We start from the raw sequence: 20113 nt of genomic DNA on the forward strand, positions 1-20113 counted from the left end.
GAGGAGATACACTGATGCTGCAGGGAGGAGAAAGAGGCCCCGGGGAGCTGGCAGGAAGGACCAGGGAACCAAAGGACCAACAGATCTGATGCCAAAAGGCACTGCCATCCGGTCAATCCGTCCCGGAGGAGAGAAGGGTGGCACAACTTCCTCTGCCACGACCCTGGAGGGCTGTGGCTCAAGGCAAGTACCCTTCCTGAATTTCCTTACGCTTGGTAGGTGGAGGTTGGGGCACAAGTAGGTTTTGTCACATCCACTGGTGTATAGAGCATGCTGCATGGAAAAGCACAACGACACCTCTGGGTGAAGGACTAATGTGTGCACAGGAATAGGACACAGACGCCTGACCTTTTTTTTATTTAATTACTTTATTTCTATTCAGCTGTTCACATTTCACTCTTAAGACCAAGTGCACACCATACTGGTACTAACTTCTCGTTCATCTCACATCATGCATAAATGTAGATAATTCTCTTTGCCACTCTTCTGAATGTTATCAACAATTCCACAATGAGCATGAACAATCTTTCAACCTCATAAAATACTTCCCTGCTTTGACCAATGCTTCATTCATTTTCTCTGCTGTCATAAGTGATTCTCTTTTTACATGTAATCCGAATTTATCGGAATCGTTGTAATAGTTTATGCTTTGGTCTTGCAGCTAAGCAGAGGATAGGTCTACACTAGATTCACTTCGTCATAATCTGTTTACTGAACTTCTCAAGAGTTGAATTTCAGAAAGGTATCACTAGTCATCTTACTTTTTCTAAAGTTTTTAAAAAGTGCATAAAATGCTATGTTTAATGCTGTAAAATCTTTTGCTGCTTTATCTTAATTGGAAAGAATTAAAATCTGAAACTTTGCTGGAGGTCTGGCAGGGTGTCATTACTGATACCGTTGCCTCTGGTATAGGCTGTTCTATCATTCTGTTCTACTTCTTGTTGGTTCAAAGTTGAAAACTGACCTCCACCACTAGAGGTTCCGATGTACTTTTTTATGCCTGCACTGATGGCGTTCATGTTGGCAATCTGCCTTGGATGGTCCTTCCTTGATGAGAAAGCCACAGTTTTTTCTGTGTTCAAGATTTGTGAACCAAAGAAAGTTGAAGTCGTTTGGATGCAAGGAGTCTGGCTCAGTTAAAAAACACTAAGGGTATGATCTGGAGCTTGAAGAGAAGTAAAAATCCTTCAATTTTTTTATTAAATTCAAATACAGAATGCACCCTCCTAATTTATTCCACAATAATATCCCTAATGTGGAGGAAAGTCCAGTCGGTGGACTGTACTCCACAAATTGAAGTTTTGTCACTTCCCTCCAAACTCCAATGAGACCCTAAGCGTGTAATGAGGAATTATGTGGTGGTCCATCCTCTCCTGCTATCACTCACTGTAATTATTGTGCTTGTAGATACATATTGCAACAGAACAGCATTCAAGAAGCTAGAATCTCCCTTTACAGCATGTAAAGCCCACAGTGAATTGGAAGCATAAGAGCAATGAGAACATTATAAACAAACAAAACCTTTAAAAATCGTTTTTTGACCATAGACGCATCCTGAGCTCCAATGGATGTACTTGAAATAGATATAAACATGTACCCTGAGTTCACTATTAAAAAAGAGTTTCCTTGTACCGACTTTAGTTCATGGCGAGCACCGGCCTCTAGAGCAGTGTGTTCTGTGATTCCTTTTATTGCTTTCCTTGTGAGGTATATCCCACAACAGGCTTCGTTATTCCGGAACCTGGTGAAGGGCGATATGACCATTGAGAGAAAACAAGAATGAGAGAGAAAGAACCGTGGAGGAGTTGGAGAAAAGCTGAAAGACTGGATTGTGGAATGACTTCAAGAACACAGCAAAATTTAGCACAACTCTGATCTGGATGTGATACTTAAAGTGCGGAATAGGGATGAATTAAGCTCAACTAGCAAGAGGGAGAGGCTGTGCAAGGGACTGATCACTATACAGTGGAACAGAAGTTAGAGAGCACAGGAGAGAAAGGAAGAGCAGTCAGAAGAGGTGGGATTGAAAACGTGATATAGAATAAAGACTGGGTTTGCCCAGTTTGCTGGATCTGCAGAAGCAAATCACTTTTTCTTTTCCGCTTTCTGTTGGCTGTTGTAGATTATGTTCATCGAGTTATTGTTCCCAATCTGTATTCCACTTATTTTTCTGCCGCTGATATGGATAGGACCTGGAGGAGCGTATCTCTGGCTAGGGTGAGACGGGAATGAATACTGTGGTTGATATGGGTGCATCGGTGGGTGGTAGTGTTGTGGGGGCATGGGTCTATGTGGATGATATGGGTACCCTCTGTAGTAATCGAAGGATGGAAGAGGGAAGTGGCTGGTAGGCATGGCCTGCTGTGGCGTTTTATTGTCCTCCGAATAGCTGGGGCCTAGGTACGGTGTTGGAGCGCAGGCTTCTTCTCTGGTGTGGAGTGCTTTATGATCAGTGCTGGCACCTGCGGGTACTGCACCAAGGTCCTGGCTGGGCGTACTTATGAATTGCAGGGTCAGGAACTCCTCTACCAGTTGAGACATGTGACTATCAGAGGTGGCGGTGCTGGATGGCACTGAGCTATGCCGGATTCTGTTCGAGGCGCCATATACTTTTTGGGTACCTGGATCCTCTTGGGAAGGAATTACCATCTTCACCAGAATGTCTTGCACCTTTCTCACTGCTAAGATGATCCCAAACTTGTGAACCGTCCACATTCTTTCCAACTCCATTGAACACTCTTTAAAAGTAGGTCTCTTGGATGTCTCGTGGTGCCAACAACGATGCATTAGATCCTTCAGCTCGTCAATATTCTCCACAGAGCCCACCTCCTCCAGGAGCCTCAGGTCTGGTCGATCACCCAACGGAATGCGCAATTTGATGAGATCATGCTTGGCTCCAGAATATGGAACCTCTTCAGTCAGCACTGCCCACATCAGGATTCCATAGCTATAAACATCAAACACCTGTGTTGGCCGGTAATTCACATCATCTTTTAGGCTCTCTGGGGGCATGTACTCCAGGGTGCCCCCATAATCGTCGACAGCCCCTGCAGCGGCCGATACACCCCGCTTAAATCTGGATAGGCCGAAATCAGCAATTCGAACATGAAGGTCATCATCCAGGAGTACATTGCTGGGCTTGAGGTCAAGGTGCAGCAGAGGTGGCTTCAAGCTGTGAAGGCGGTTCATGCCTAGGGCTACTTCATGCAGAATGCGTATCTTGAGCTCCCAAGGCAGTGGGTGGACACGGTGTAGCAGAGAGGCCAGGCTACCATTCTCCAGGTACTCCATGATGATTCCATGACAGACATGCCCATCCTCCGTCCGGCCCTCATATATGCCATAAAGCTTGATTACATACGTGATCGACGAAGCCATGTCCATCATTCTGGCCTCCGATAAGAGCTCCTGCAGTCCATGAGAGAAGTTACTGTTCAGCTTCTTGACTGCCACATCCAAGCACCAGTCCATGTGCCGGACTCTGTAGATGTTGCCAAAGCTGCCCCCGCCAATCAGCTGCCAGCCGGACAGTTTTTCTTCTGGTATTGTTTCACAGTCTGGGAGTTCCTTAGCCATTCTGAGTCTGTAGGACCCACTGAAGCAGAGCACAGAGCGTGGCTAGGGTGACAAGATGTAATGCATGATGGATGATGGAGTGGCCTTCGTCCCGGGTCGGGCGTCAAGGGTGGGACGCTCTGAGCAGCTCGCGAGCCCCGTCCTCCTAAGACTGACACATTCATTCGCCGCACTTCCGCCTCCGTCCCTCGGACCGGCGCACGCAGCTCGCCGCTCCCCCCTCCGGTGTCTTCTGGGATACCACTCCGAAATGCAGCTCTTCCCTTCCTGCTTTCTTTTAGGGACGTATGACACTCCCCTTCTTCTGACGGGACAAGAAGATTCAGGAAACGACTATCCAGAACCAGGAACCCTGGAGAAAAAGAGCCACACAGGTGTACAGTGAGAGAACTGGCACTGATAAGACAATTGTTTCCCCAGTTGAGGTGTAGAGACACCTCTCCCAGGACTGTGTCCCGTCATATTGCCTTTTTGAACCATTAAACTTATAGTAACACCACTCTCCGCCTGAGCGTCATATATGACAGAGTGATCACAGCCAGCTTACGTGGATGGTTCTGCAATGAACAAAGATTCTCGAGCTGAAGATTGCGATATTCAAAATTCTTCCATGGTGGCCGTTGGATGTAATTAGTTAGTAAGTGTGTAATCAGAATGCCGTACTATGTTAATTTTAGCGCTCCGATGTTCGTCCTTTTCTCGCCTTTCACACACAGCCAAAACATATGAGCATATACTAGCGTGGAACAAGGTTACATCAAATACGCCAAAAAGTAAGGGTGACCAGATTCTCAAAAAAAAAAAAACGGGGATAGGTCATAGACATAGAAGTAGGACTACGGTTTGCAGTGACCATCGACATAAAAGTATGACTATGTGACAGCTGTCATAGACATAGAAAAGGGACTACAATGACGGCTCCCTCCACAGACCGAGATGAAGCATTACAGACAACTAATCCGCGGTCTTTTATTGGCACCCCTCTCCTTTACACAGTAGCATTTGTACTTTTTATTACATTTACACTTTTAAGGATTATAGCACATATTTGCCAAAAATCAATAAAACATCACAGGCTAGCAAACGCCAGATTTACTAGCTTTATCAATGCTCGTTTCTATAGCTGCGCGTCAGCACCACGTCAAGTACAACTCACTAATTTTGCTTAGTTGCTCATGACAGAAAAGCATGGGAGGTAAACTGCGGAATGCTAAATTGCCAAATGGCAGCCATGCACAATGTAAAAAAAAAGCACTTCTCTCCAGGTATTACTGCCTTAGGGTCTTAAGGGTGGCAAAGGCTGGCCGACCACACAGTCATCCCACATTTTTCGTGGTCACTGCTGGGATGTCATGTTACCTTACTGGGGTATGTATAGTGCACTTTAGCCATTGGTATCATCTCATAGTGCAATAGTGTGAAGACCTGCGCAAAAAGCTCGAGCAGCGCTGCTCGCCTCTTCCACAGGTGTTAATACTGCTCCTTTAAGTCCTTTCCAGCTAAACAGTTTGCCGTGATCTGAAAAGTCAGTCAAAAGGTCAAGTCATAGCTTTGATATGGAGAACACAGAGCATGCATCAATTGGTTATGAATAAAACATGCATGAGCAATGCATTAATCCTTGCACGGTATGCATAAGGGCTACTGAAAAGTTTGTATGGCTATGAATACAAGCTACAGGACGAAGAAATATTGTTTTATCCAAAGTAGAAACTTTGGTTGGCACGATGACGTAGGTGGCGCTGCGTGTAAAATGTCTCTCTTCAAAGGATTTCCCTTCTTGCTGCAGCGCTCACCTCAGTGACGACACATGCGGTAAACAGTGCAAAGAGAGCATGCACACGCATGCTCAACCGGAACAATGAAAAACAGAGACATTTCTGTGTTTAACCTGGACACTGTTTGAAAACAGGGACATTTGAGTCACTTGGAGAAAAGTGTCGGGACACGGGGACACTTCTCCAAAAACGGGGACCGTCCTGGGAAAACGGGGACGTCTGGTCACCCTACAAAAAGTCCAAGTCTCGCAGTATTTTCTTTCGCTTCGTCTGCACTGTCACGTCAAAGCGTGGCACTTTTTTTTCTCCTTTTTTTAAAAAAAAGGTTCTCCAGCTTGTCGCCAAAATCTGTGCGACAGCGCACTCAGACACAGATGTATGATTTCCTTCTTTATTGCTAATTTAAATCAGCAATATGTGGTAAATAAAATTCCTTTACCGGGACTGAATTTGATACAGAAACATTATAAAATAGCTCAGTAAAATGAGAGGCAGAATCCGTGATTTTAGAGTTTCGGAATGGGCTTTATTCCAGTGGTCGATTATAATCGGTTGCTCCAAGTTCCATCACCACGGGGGTTCAGGAAGTGAAGTACATACTTTATTGACAAGAAATGACTTTTATAGTACATACATTACAATGAAGCGAATGCAGTAGGCGTAACAATTGATAAGGAAAATGACGATTTGTTCTGCGTAACCAGAAATGGGTGTAATAAAGAGTAAAAAGGAACATAATTGGTTATGATGTCATATATAGGTGGATCTATAAGATAATACTTGGCCTAGATGCGCGCGCAGCAGCATGACGTGTAATTGACGTGTAACTAGGGGGTGAAGGGGACTTGACATTTAGCTCTACATGTGGAGACAAAAAGTCTGGGGGGTCAAGTCAACCTAATCCCAAATCATATCTAACATCCTATGTTTAAAGAACTATGTTATCCAAGAAAGAAGGACTCTCGGACAGAATCTATTCTATACTGACTGTGCGTGCGTGTACAAGCGTCTAAGTGTCTACACTGAATGCGAGGGGGTAGGAATATTCCATGGTGACAGGGCTATGAATTACTTGTATAAGGGCAGAGAAGCCGGGCCTTTTGCTCGGTAACTGGAAGAATGTTTACTTAAACTACTAGGCAGGAATGCATCGGCTGAGGGGGAAGCAGATAATTCGAAGGTGAAATACAGTTCTTGGCAGAGAATAGGCTGATGTCAGGCTTCGTGAGCCGCGCAGAGAATGAGACAAAGTTCATGGTCACAGATGCAGGCTCAGACTGGAGCTTTCAGAGGCAGAAAGCAAGAAGAGTTTTGATGACAGAATCAGGGCCTGCTTGCCTGGACTGTAAAATGGCATAAGTGAACCATATAAAGCTGGTGGCCTTTCATATTTAGGAATGGAATATCCGGCCTATTCATGGCGGATCTGACAGAGGACATGTTGACGTTGGACGCACATGTATTTGCGTCTTCATAACTGGAACTGGAGGGAACATACATGTACTTGTGATATGCACATAGAACTGTTGGGGTCCAAGATAGGGGACATAACTGACCAGAAAAATCCATATTTCCACATTCCCTCCTTGTCCCCTACTTGCCCTTCAAGAGATATCAATCTTCATTAATCCATTGATCTGTTCATATAGCATCATTTGTTCTTCTTTCTTCTTCCGTGACGAACAAAATCTTGGTGGTGGAATACACGATGTGGCACACAGACCACAGATCGCTGGTCCACATTGTAGACATAGACAGCAACTGAATAGTATGAGAAGGCCAATACCTAGGAAGGATAAAACTCTCCATCCCCAGGCTGATATCACATTCCAAAACCAACTGGACCAAGTCCAAGTGCCTGGGTTCTGGTGTATCTGGCTTACAATCTTATGAAGGCGAGTGATGGCTTTATATACAGATGGCGAATTTTCTGGTATGAATACGCAGCAGCTTGATCCGATGACCCTACAAGCTCCGCCCCTATCAGCCAGGATGACGTCAAGGACAAGACGATTTTGAAGCACAACAATCCGCATAGCAGACTGCTCTTCTGTTAAATTGCCTAAGGCGGAAATAGTCTCATTCACTACTGCTTCAAGGGTTCTAGTTAATCTACGTATCAGCTTACTATTAGTAACGGTACCTATGTAGGGAAAGATGGCTTTATTAAAATCTACATACTTGTCCCATGCCGTCTCAGTGTAATCGACAATGGGGAGATCTCTCCGCTCTCTGTTGTGTACTAAATGAATATTTCTGTAATAATCAGGAGGAGCTAGGAAAACAGGTGGCAAAAGGAATGCAATGTAGCAGGTACCATCCCAATCTAGAGGTAAACGCATATATGCAGTCTGACCACATACAAAGTAGGAATGGCGAGAAGCTCTAAATAAAGATTTGCCTTGATCACTGAATTCTACTGTAGTGGTGCATTTACTATGGCCCATATGTATGGAACCAACTTTTCTTACACATAATTCACCCTTCGCTGGGAATACTGACATGGTGGGCAAGACTAGTTCAATTTCGGATACGACATTTAGAATCATGAGATTAGGTGTAAAATTACCTAATCCATATACTTCATTTTCTAGATCAGTTCCTGTTCTTTTGGGGCGACCCTCCTTGTCGCGGTAACAGACCTTGAGTAAAACTAGGTTCAGGTTTCCCCATACCCAATGATCTTGGTAAACTGCTGTGTCTGAGTCTATGGAATTGATTAAACTAAACCATGCTCCACAGGAGCCATTGTGTGTAAATGGGTGTGGAAAGAATGGCAGGACTCCTTCATAATTCTGATAGGGAGGGAGCCGACCACACACCCAACAATTAGTAGCATTACTAGTCTGATGGGAATGATGTAACATACTAATGAAAGTGTTATTGCGCAGCGCAAGTCTATAAGACAATTCATGTGGAGGTAAGTCACTAAAAGAATGTTCAGCAGCAACATTATAAACATGTCTAGAAATAGGGTAATATATGTGCAACAACATACTTGTAATAATTATTAAAAGACTTAATAAAAACAGAATTAATAATGTCACTATGCAGTGGCTACGCAGTGATTTACAATACGCCTGTCGTTTCAACATTTTCCGGGTATTTTCTCTACTCAGGTCCAAGGGATACATGTCAGAGACAATTCAACCGCTTCACCTTGGAGAGGACTTAAACAATCAAATTGCTCGACTTGTTGGGCCTAAGCTTTAGTTTGTAAAGTTCGGTTTCAGTCTTTTCAACCAAAGGAAGTTTCGAATCAGTCTGTGAGGGAGTGCAGGGCACAATGTCTATATCCGAGGATAGTCCATGAAATTTCTTGATATGACTTGAATGAATCCAGCCCTTGCGGCCCTCGATCTTCACGGCTGTCCTTGTGGTCAGCAGGACCAACTTGGGTGCTTTCCACCTGGGCTCCAGCTGAGTCTTTCGGTCGAAATTCCTCACAAAGACCAGGTCCCCCGGAACCACGTCATGGGGTTTCACCTCGGTGTTGTCGGGAAAGGCTGCAGCTACCTGTGAACGACAAGATTGTAGTGCAGACATCAAGGAAGCCAAGTAATCTGTCAGCATATTGCAGTCAATATCAGTTATTTTGCGTGGTACGGGCGTCCCCCACATATTTGGGGGTCTACCGAAGATCACCTCATACGGGGATAGCCCTGTTCGAGAGTGTGCTATCATTCTCATGTAAAAGAGTGCAACTGGTAACGCTACTATCCAGTCGACACCTTTCTCTCTGCATATTTTGGACAATCTGATTTTCAGTATCTGGTTATGTCTTTCTACGAGACCTGCTGCCTCGGGGTGTCGAACACAGTGGAATTTCCACTGATACCCTAACAGAAGTGAAACATGTTTCATCAGTTCGGATGAGAACGGCTGGCCGTTATCTGAGTGAACAACACGTGGTAAACCGTATCGTGGGAAGAATTCTCGAACCAACTGTTTGGCAGTAGTCGGGGCAGTGTAATCTGAAACCGGGTACGCCTCTGTCCAACGGGACAGAGCGCAGACAACTACGAGAACATATTTGAATCCTCGACATCGTTCCATCTGGATATAGTCCATCTGGAGTACTTCAAAAGGATTATTAGGAGGATGAAATCCACCCTGTTCTACGGGAACGCTTTTTCCTGGGTTAAACTGGCAACAGATCATACAGGTACGGACCTTTTGTTTGGCTGCTGCTCGTAAATGTTTATTGAACCAAATGTGTTGAATGCTGTCTAGCATAGCTTTTTCTCCTAGATGTGCTGGACTATGTGTAGTGTTAATTATAACTTGGACCATTGAATCAGGAAGGAACCACACAGACTTTTCCTTCATCATCCATCCTTGGTCCGTTTGGATCCCTCCTAATTCAGTCCATGTCTTTATTTCGTCTGGTGTAGCATGTGTCTGTATGTCAATTACGTCAAGGGTAGGATCTTTAACTGTCATACAATGTGTCGGTATCGGGACTATTGTCTTTGTCATGTCGGGGGTTTGAGTTTGAGCAGTCTGTTTAGCTGTTCTGTCGGCTAGATCATTGCCTTGGGAAATGATATCAGTAATCTTTGTATGAGCCTTACATTTCATAATAGATATTGCAGTGGGTAGATGTATCGCATCTAATAAGGCATGAATGAGGGGTCCGTTCTGAATGTGGGCACCGTGGGAAGTTAAATAACCTCTCTCTCGCCACAGTACGCCGAAGTCGTGTACAACTCCGAATGCATAACGTGAATCAGTGTATATGTTGACTTTTTTATCTGTGGCTTGAATACAGGCTTGTGTCAGAGCGATGAGCTCTGCGGCTTGAGCTGACAAAGTATTTATACGATTAGTTTCAATGACTTCAGTATCTGTTGTGACTGCGTAAGCGGCCACTAATTCTCCTGCACTTGTTCTCATACATGAACCATCTACATACAACGTCAGGTCTGGATCGGACAATGGAACATCTGTCAGGTCTTGTCTGGGTTTTGTCGTTATAGTAATAACTTCAATACAGTCATGAGCTAGTGGGTCTGTTCCGGTTACTGGCAAAAGTGTGGCAGGATTCAATGTGTTACAGCGTCTGATTTCTATATGTGGCTGAAACAGTGTAAGTTCGTACCCTGTAAGTCGCGCTATAGTCAAGTGTTGTGTTTGTGTTCTATTTACAAGAACCTCTACTGCGTGTGGTACTTGAACTGTCAATGGGTGTCCTAACACTATGGCATCGCTTTGTCTGATTGCTAAAGCTGTCGCTGCCACTGATTTCAGGCATGCAGGCAAAGCCTGAGCTACGGGATCTAATGTACTAGAAAAATAAGCACATGGTTTGTGTGCTCCTGCTTGATCCTGTGTGAGTACTGACAAGGCAGTACCTTCGCGTTCTGTAACAAAGAGTGTAAACTGTTTTCTGTAACATGGTGTTGCTAAAACAGGTGCTTGACATAAAGCTTTCTTTAGGCTTTCAAAAGCTTGTGTATGTTCTTGAGTCCAAGGGAGAACAGTCGATGTGGCTGCCTCCTGTGTGGTTAACTGAATGAGTGGTTTTGCTAGAAATGCATACTGAGGGATCCACTGCCTACAATATGAAGTGAGGCCTATGAAAGCTCGTACCTCCTTTTGTGTCTTAGGTATAGGCATGTTAGCTATTAACTGAATGCGGTCGGGTGTAAGCTGCCTTCCCTCCTTGGACAGCGAGTGTCCAAGATAAACAACTCGCTGGACACAGAATTGCAGCTTAGAAGGGGACACCTTGTGCCCCTTTTCGGCTAGAAATTGTAAAACTGTCAGTGATGCTTTCTCACATTCAGGTTCGCTTATCGCGGTGATCAGCAGATCATCGACGTATTGAAGCAGTGCAGTGTTAACTGGCATGTGGATACTGTCAAGTTCTCGTTTCAGTGCTTGGCTATAGATGCTGGGGCTTTCTGTAAATCCTTGAGGTGCGCGTGAGAATTTAAAGCTACGTCCATTTAAACTAAATCCGAACAAATATTGGCTTTCCGGATCTATTGGGACGCTGAAAAAGGCATTCTTGAGATCAATTACAGTAAAGAATGTTGCTTCGGAATCAATGGCTGTCAGTAATGACGAGATATCTGGGACCACAGGAAATTGTGGCACAATGCACTTGTTTAATTCGCGCAGATCAATAACCAATCGATATACTGGCGAGGCCTTTGGATCTGTTCGTTTAAGAATCGGAATTATCGGTGAATTACATACATTGGAGTCTGTTTCCACAACTACTCCTTGGGCAATGAGCTCGTCAATGATTTGTAGTAAAGCCACTACAGCATCTGGTGGTAACTTGTATTGTCGCATTCGTGGTAGCACCACTCCTGCCTTTAATGTGACTCTATATGGTGTAATATTCATGCATCCAACATCAGTAGGGCCTTGTGCCCATAGACGTGTAGGTAAAGTCTGCAGTCGGGGATCCATGTCTCTAGACACATAGTGACCTTTAAAATCACGTAAAAACAACCTTACACCTTCCGGAGAACAACATATTATGGCTCCTAGAGCTTTCAGGGTTTTGATTCCTAACAGATTTTCTGGACATGATTTAGTAAGCAATAAATCTGTAGTTCGGGTCAGAGGTCCTATCGTAAGTGGCAGTGGTTGTGACACTTCATTAACAATAGGTTTTCCTGAAAAACAAGGGAAATATTCTGAGAGCCTGAGAGGGGTGCCCCTGGAACTTCACTACGTTTTATAGTTGTTCGACTTGCCCCTGTATCGAGTAAAAATTTCCTATCTTGGCCTAATAATTCACTATGTACATAAGGTCCTTCTTGATCTACAGGAATCTCGATAAGGGGTAAATCAATTTCCCTCTCTAGGCTAGTTCATGCGTAACGCTGATACTCAGGATATTCATACTGTGCGGTCTGATACATTTGTCGTGTTGTTGTCTGTGTGGCAGCAGCAGGCAACGGTGATGCAGCTGGCACAAACTGTATTGGCTGTTGTGCGGCTGGCATGGCCTGGGCATGCTGCATAGCTCCTTGTTCATTCTGATCTTGTCTGAGTGGCCGTGATCTTTCTTGTGTTTTACCTATGGCGATATTATGTTTTAAAACTGGACAATCGTGTACGTAATGACCTGGCTTTTTACAATAATTGCATGTCCCTTTTACAGGTCCTGCTGAATCGGAATGTGTCATACCCTTTTTATGTCCTTCCGCTGGAACTGTCTGGGAAACTAGCATTTTCATTTTCGTGTCTTTCATGCGTCTGTGTTCATGTTCTTGTTCCTCTCTAATTCTATTGTGATGGTACTGTAGCATTTGTAACATTTGTGGTGGAGTGTTACCTTGCCAGGTACTCTCGAATTTTAATACTCTATTCCTTACTGGGGGCAGGGCATTTTCTACTAATTTTGTTACAAACAGATGCGGGTATGATTCGCTACTGGCTTTTATGCCACTATTTATACCGAAACATTTTTCAAATCGGGCATAGTAATCACTAGTGTCTTCATCTTGCTTCTGCTTACAGGCTGAAATCGTTCCCCAATCTTCCTTTTTCGTAGTTAATAAACGTGGCAGTACCTGTACTAGTAAACCTGGTAATGCTTTAGTTTTATCCCCAAGTCCTGCTCCTGCAGTTCGGGCCTTTTCTTCCGCTTCTAACACTGACCACTCTATCTTTTGGTCTCCTACCTCCCACTCTTTTTCCTTGAGTTTTTCATAAATGCCAGCAGGCATCAATACCTTTAATATTGTCATAATGTCGGGATAGGTATACTCTCCCATGAGTAACATGTCTTTAATTTCTCGGTGAAAACCCGCTGGATCTTTGTCATGACTGGGTACCACTTTCTTCATTTGTAACAATTCTATTTTTGATATGGGCGTATATACAAATACGCGCTTAAACTCGTTGTCCTCGCCTTTTATTGGGTGCACTTCTCGTAACGGATTCTGTCTATCCATGTGATACGTGGTTCTTTCCTTGACGGGCACTGAGACCTGCTCTGAGCATACAAAAAGAATATACTGCTTTCTTGATTCTAGAATTTCTTTAATTAATTTAGTACCTGGACCTCTCCATTTATTCATAAGCAATTCAGTCAGTATGTCAGGTAAGGGACCAGGGTCCGAATGCTGACTCCGATATAGTATAATGAGTTGTTGAATCATATAAATCCCAGCTAACCTCTGTTCATCTGGGGTGAGATTCAAAAATGTGCGTACTACTGTATCATCACTATATTTTCCGGGACTGTCCACCCAATGGACAGCTGCCCTGGCTAAATCTTGTTCATCCATGGAGTCGAGAAAATGATAACCCCTTCGTTCTCGTAGTAGTTTGTCGGCGGTTTGGAACGAATGCTCGTTAGACCTTATATTAATTATAGGTATTTGAAAATTCCTGTTATTATCTGGACATATCGGATGTATTGAGTCAGTATGACATCTAGTCTGATTCCTATTACAAGATCTTCCTCTACCTACATAGGCTATGGTGTCCGACTGTCCTGCGGGCAGTCCTGACCCTTCTTCCTCGCTTTGTTCGAACTCGTCTGCCTCTAATCTCTCTTTGTGTAGGCGTTCTATTTCTTTACGGATCTTTCGGCACATGGCTATTATACAATTTTGCTTGTCATGTCTCCCTTCTGATATATTCTGACTCCATCTGGTAAGAATTTGCATTGCTTCCGGGTCTACCCCCGGTCGGTCTACATTTCTGATCACACAGTTTATGAGGAAACGTAACAGTTCCCCCTGTATCTCTACTTTCTGGTACTCCATAGCTCTGTTAATACATTCTGGATCTCGTCTTGTTTGGACAAAATGATATATTTCGTCTAGATGCGCAGTCATTCCTGGTAACTTCGCTAAATACACTGCGGCTCGTCTGATACGCAATGAGGCCAGGGTCATTTCGTCCTCTATACCGGGCACCGGGTCATATCTACAATCTACGAGAAGTTCTTTGAGTGCACGAGCACTTACGAATTTGGGTGTCCGTGAATGCGCTGACTCTTGAAAAGTAAGTTTATTTATTCTAGGTGGCGTAGAAAAGATATTGGTAGCACCTCCCGTGGCCCCATCTGGGGCGTCGGGTGTGAAAGGATTCGTTGAACGTGACACAGCAACTATAGGTGTGGACACAGCTATAGAAGTAGCTGTAGGAACAGATACAGAAACAGATGTGCTTGCCGGAACTTGTGACTCGATTTGTTGCTGTAGGGATACGGGTACTGGATCTTGGCGTAGGACCTCCCTGATATGCGGTCTATGTGGGGCGGAATTAGCATACTCGGGAGCTGCGTCATCTAAATATGAGGAAAGAAAAACATCTTCTGCGGTTCTAGGATGCCCCTTAGGATGTACCTTGATTGGGAATAATGGGGGTGGCAAGTCTTTCGGTATCTCTGGAATAGCCTTAGGTAATCCTTCGGCCAGAAGGGGATACATACCATTCATAAGGGCATTTCTTTGTCTGTCTACTTGTTCTGATTTCACTCGGATACCTTCCTCAATTAATAGATTTCCTTGAACTTTATTTGAACTTTCTTTATTCCTTTCTTCCTGTCTACGTGCTTTTTCTGTACGTCTATGAGATTCTTTACGCCATAACTCAACGGCGTCCTTCTGTGACTGTCTGACTTTCCTTTTCCATAACTCTTCCTCGACTTTCATGATGCACTCTGCATCCCAGGTCCCCGCTGCGGGCCACCTCTGATTTTCTGGTAATCCCTTGGTATAGTCTACCCATAAATCAAGAAATAATATAGCGTCTAAGCCATGTTTGTGATACATGAAGTGCCCTGAAGTGTCCCTAGGAGGAATAGGGACGGCTTCTTCGAGAACCCCTTTTCTAGTCGTGATCTGTCTTAATTTCGAAAAGAGCGGCATATTGACAACTGATCCGATACTTAATCTTGAACACACTTAATACAAAAGCACAATAATGAACAATCATTCATACCACAATATGCAGGACGTTTAACACATTAAACATTAAACATTAAACATTTTTTTTTACCTTTAAAATAAACAACAATGATGATCGTCTGCATAACTAATCACCAAGCATAACTCTTGACACTAACTAGATACTTCGGAATACTTGATATACTGCTAAACAGTACAGATACACTGCTAAAACAGTGCAGACCGGATTTGTGTACCCAAACCCGTCTTGACCGGCACAACCTATGTGCACGTCAGAAATGCCTCCCCAGTAATGGTACTCACCGGGTAGCTTCGGAAACGGAAGGCCTCTGTAACTTGAACTTGAACCGGACTGGACTCGACTTGACTCGTCGGACACTGGGCTTGACTTCGAACTGGTGGGTCTCTGTATACCTCGGATCTTGCTCTCTCAGCTAGGCTCTGGTCGGGATACTTCGCACTTCTCACCGCCTCGTCTGGGTGTTGATCGCAGTCTCAGTCGCCCCCGCTTGACCGGAGGGAGATACAGGAAATCCTGCTGGTACGCGTTATTGTCCGTCCAGCTGTGGCAGGAGACCGGGCCTGCAACTCACCGCCGGCGCGTGAGATGAGAAAGTGTCCCTGTTCGGGCGCCATCATGTGGTAAATAAAATTCCTTTACCGGGACTGAATTTGATACAGAAACATTATAAAATAGCTCAGTAAAATGAGAGGCAGAATCCGTGATTTTAGAGTTTCGGAATGGGCTTTATTCCAGTGGTCGATTATAATCGGTTGCTCCAAGTTCCATCACCACGGGGGTTCAGGAAGTGAAGTACATACTTTATTGACAAGAAATGACTTTTATAGTACATACATTACAATGAAGCGAATGCAGTAGGCGTAACAATTGATAAGGAAAATGACGATTTGTTCTGCGTAACCAGAAATGGGTGTAATAAAGAGTAAAAAGGAACATAATTGGTTATGATGTCATATATAGGTGGATCTATAAGATAATACTTGGCCTAGATGCGCGCGCAGCAGCATGACGTGTAATTGACGTATAACTAGGGGGTGAAGGGGACTTGACATTTAGCTCTACATGTGGAGACAAAAAGTCTGGGGGGTCAAGTCAACCTAATCCCAAATCATATCTAACATCCTATGTTTAAAGAACTATGTTATCCAAGAAAGAAGGACTCTCGGACAGAATCTATTCTATACTGACTGTGCGTGCGTGTACAAGCGTCTAAGTGTCTACACTGAATGCGAGGGGGTAGGAATATTCCATGGTGACAGGGCTATGAATTACTTGTATAAGGGCAGAGAAGCCGGGCCTTTTGCTCGGTAACTGGAAGAATGTTTACTTAAACTACTAGGCAGGAATGCATCGGCTGAGGGGGAAGCAGATAATTCGAAGGTGAAATACAGTTCTTGGCAGAGAATAGGCTGATGTCAGGCTTCGTGAGCCGCGCAGAGAATGAGACAAAGTTCATGGTCACAGATGCAGGCTCAGACTGGAGCTTTCAGAGGCAGAAAGCAAGAAGAGTTTTGATGACAGAATCAGGGCCTGCTTGCCTGGACTGTAAAATGGCATAAGTGAACCATATAAAGCTGGTGGCCTTTCATATTTAGGAATGGAATATCCGGCCTATTCATGGCGGATCTGACAGAGGACATGTTGACGTTGGACGCACATGTATTTGCGTCTTCATAACTGGAACTGGAGGGAACATACATGTACTTGTGATATGCACATAGAACTGTTGGGGTCCAAGATAGGGGACATAACTGACCAGAAAAATCCATATTTCCACAAATACAAGGATGCCCACAGCAGCAACACAAACTCCACCAGATTGAGGCAACACATTCCAAACCCCTTTATTAATACCCATTCCATAAAGCATCATTACATTCTACACATTCTAGATTCCCCCCACACATCTAGTAATACAACCTCATTACTACAAGGCACTATCCCAGCTTGTACATAATAGAGAGAGAAAGTTTGCAAAACGGAATGCAGGGGCATAAGTATCAAAAATCCAATTAGCGATTCTCAAAATGCGTTTTTTTTGAGAATCGCATTTTGAGAATCGCTAATCGCAATGTGAATAAAAAGTCGCTAACTTTTTGCGATTCCTTAAAAATCGCAGAAAATTCTGAGAATCCCGTTTTTGCGATTCCTTAATTGCGAATTTCGCAAATAAGAAATCGCAAATTTAGGTAAACTGCAATTCAGGTGCAGCTTGATGACATCACACCCAGGAAGTGGGAGTGATTTGCTGCACCTGATTGCCTGAGGCAGAGTCAGAGGCTGTGAGGACAGCTGTGAGGAGAGGCAGAGGAGTGAGGACACCAGTGAAACTGCTACAATGGAGTCCCAGTACAAACAGAAGGGCAAGGAGGGTGCAGGAAGAAAAAGAAAACAGAAATTCAGTGAAAGGGAGCAGGAAGTGCTTATTGAGGAGATGGTGTGCAGCCATGAACTCCTCTTTGGCAAGAAGGCCCTCCGGGTACCAGAGTCCAGGAAGAGGAGGATCTGTCTGGACATTCAGGAAGAGGTCAATGCAGTTGGTGTGACCCAGCACACGGTGGAGGAGTTAAGGAATCGCTGGTATGACATGCGCCAAAGGTCGAAGGAGAAGGTGGCAGCCGGGCTGGCGGAGGCCAACAAGACCGGGGGTGGAACATCTACTGCCACCGACTCAACACCTCATGAGGAGTTGGGGGAGTCAACCTTCCTGCACAAGAGCGTCAATGGTGTGGCTGACATAGACATTGGAATAAAGATTGATTACTGAAATCGTGACGTGGATTTGGATCACTTTGTGGAGTTTTCTGTGTCATATAGTACACATTCTGAATGGACAGTGCAACTATGAATATGTTGCATTGATAATGATAGAACTGTTCAAGTAACTTCTACAGTGACTTTACTCTGGTGTGCTACAGTGCTTATGAGTTGGTCAGACTGTGAAACCCATTTTGGAGGACTACTTTCGCGCCTGGGGGACACACCCCAAGTTATTGGGGGTGCATCTTTATATTTGGCTACAATGTCATTGATGATTTGTTTGGCATTGCAGATGACCTGAATGTTCAGGGAATGGTATGATTTACGGTTTCTGAATACATATTCATTGGTTTATGGGGGTGTGAGGGCCACATGGGTCCCATCTATGCAGCCAATTACGTAGGGGAATCGTGCATTCTGGTAAAAGTCCAGTTTTGTTTGCTGTAATGCCTGTTGTGTGCTGGGGAATTGTATGTGATGTCGTAACCGCTGTAGCATTGCATCTAAGAATGCATGGAAGAAGCGCGACAGGAAACTCTGTGAGACCCCACCTGCCACTGCTATCACCCCTTGAAAACTCCCTGAGGCCAGTAGGTGCAGTGAGCACAGGACCTGCACATGGGTGGGAATGGTTTGGGTCCTGGGTGTTTTTTCGGTGTTCCAGATAGAGTTTCAGCTCCTCTATCAGGTCTAAAATGGTCTTTGTGTCCAGCCTGTACTTCTCATGGATCTCCTCCTCAGTCTGCTGGAACAGAGTGATGCGCACTCTGAAGATCTGTTCCTGTTGCATCCTCCTCTGTGCTGCTGCCGCCCGAATTCGCAGCCTCCTGGCTATCACATATAGTGCTGCCATTGTGGAAGTCCCTGTTGCATTGTGGGCCTTTTTATATAGCTTGCACCTGGTTACCACCTGCCTTCACTTGGTGGTAATCTTGAGGTGTAAATTAGCGAATTTTCGAAATTTGCAATTTGTGATTTTTTCATACATTGCTTAGCGACTTCTTAAATTGTGATTTCTCAATTTGCGATTTTCGCAGCCTGCGTATCGCAGACTGCGAATTCGCAAGGATATTCGCAGATTACGGGCCTCGCAAATTAAGAAATCGCAAAAAATTGTGTTTTCTTAATTTGCAATGCGAAAATGTGTGATACATCGCGTTGCTCTATTTCGCGTTCTCAAACGCAGTTTTTTTGCGATTCGCAGCGATTGCGAACGCGAAATAGTTTCATACATATGCCCCGTAATGTTTTATTGTCTCTTTTTTTTACAGTTGTCTGGATTTTTTGATGTTTTTGTTAACTGTTATCATGGCTGTACAGTGACCTCGCGTCATGTGAGATACTGCTTTGTTACTTTTGTCGGAAAATAATACCGGCCGACCATCTGTGCACCTTTTGATATTATTGGGAAGCCAGGCGGTAGTAAATAAATAATAGTTAATGTACTGTTCATTTTTCAGCATAGCAATTCTGGCTTCTTTTGTTATTAAAAATTATTTAGGGATAGTGTAGACAGCTTTATAGTTTTCTTGACTTGTTTTCACTTTGTGCCTGTTGTTTTAATTTTATATTTCAAAGTTAAATAAATATCGAATTTTAAGATTGCCTGTGTTTTTTAACCTGTCTAGTCACGAAAATGCCTGCCCTGGCTGGTAAAATACAGGTCAAGTGGACATAGATGCTAATTTTTCAGATTGCTATGCACAGCGCTTGAAATGGGAAAAAAGATGGGCAGGGACACCGCGCTCAGTTTAAATTGTATTTTTCTTAAAAGTTTGATGTTGAGCACTGCGCTCGCTTCAGGGACATCGCGCTCTTTTTTTGTTTGTTTAACTATTGTAAATGCTCATTCCTGTATTTGTCTGTGCACCAGGCTTTGAATATCTTTTCTGACATTGGTTAATCGTGCCTATCCCACAAGCGCGTGCCATCCTGATGAACATGCCAAAGCACCTCTGTGAGAGCAGGAGGCCGGATGACATTTTCCCGTAGGGGCTCAGGATCACAAACTGATTGCACTGGAACTGGAAGTCAAATTAGAAAAGAGTGGACATAAAACAAGCGGGAGTAAGATTACATCACTATCTATC

At 44.1% G+C, this 20113-nt stretch overlaps 1 protein-coding gene across 1 annotated transcript; it reads right to left on the reverse strand.

The window, feature by feature from the left end:
• Window positions 1–349: 349 nt before the first annotated feature.
• On the reverse strand, window positions 350–4349 carry LOC146810075 (receptor-interacting serine/threonine-protein kinase 4-like). The gene has a single exon (XM_085616987.1). The coding sequence runs from the start codon at window positions 3574–3576 to the stop codon at window positions 2086–2088; it is 1491 nt and encodes a 496-aa protein (XP_085473113.1). The 5' UTR covers window positions 3577–4349; the 3' UTR covers window positions 350–2085.
• Between the last annotated feature and the right edge of the window lie 15764 nt (window positions 4350–20113).

Source organism: Triturus cristatus, chromosome 7, assembly GCF_964204655.1.
Source record: "Triturus cristatus chromosome 7, aTriCri1.1, whole genome shotgun sequence".
Taxonomy (NCBI): domain Eukaryota; kingdom Metazoa; phylum Chordata; class Amphibia; order Caudata; family Salamandridae; genus Triturus; species Triturus cristatus.

What these genes read in the sequence shown, in the direction of transcription:
- LOC146810075 (XM_085616987.1), bottom strand. Translation starts at nt 3,576, where the DNA reads ATGGCTAAGGAACTCCCAGACTGTGAAACAATACCAGAAGAAAAACTG.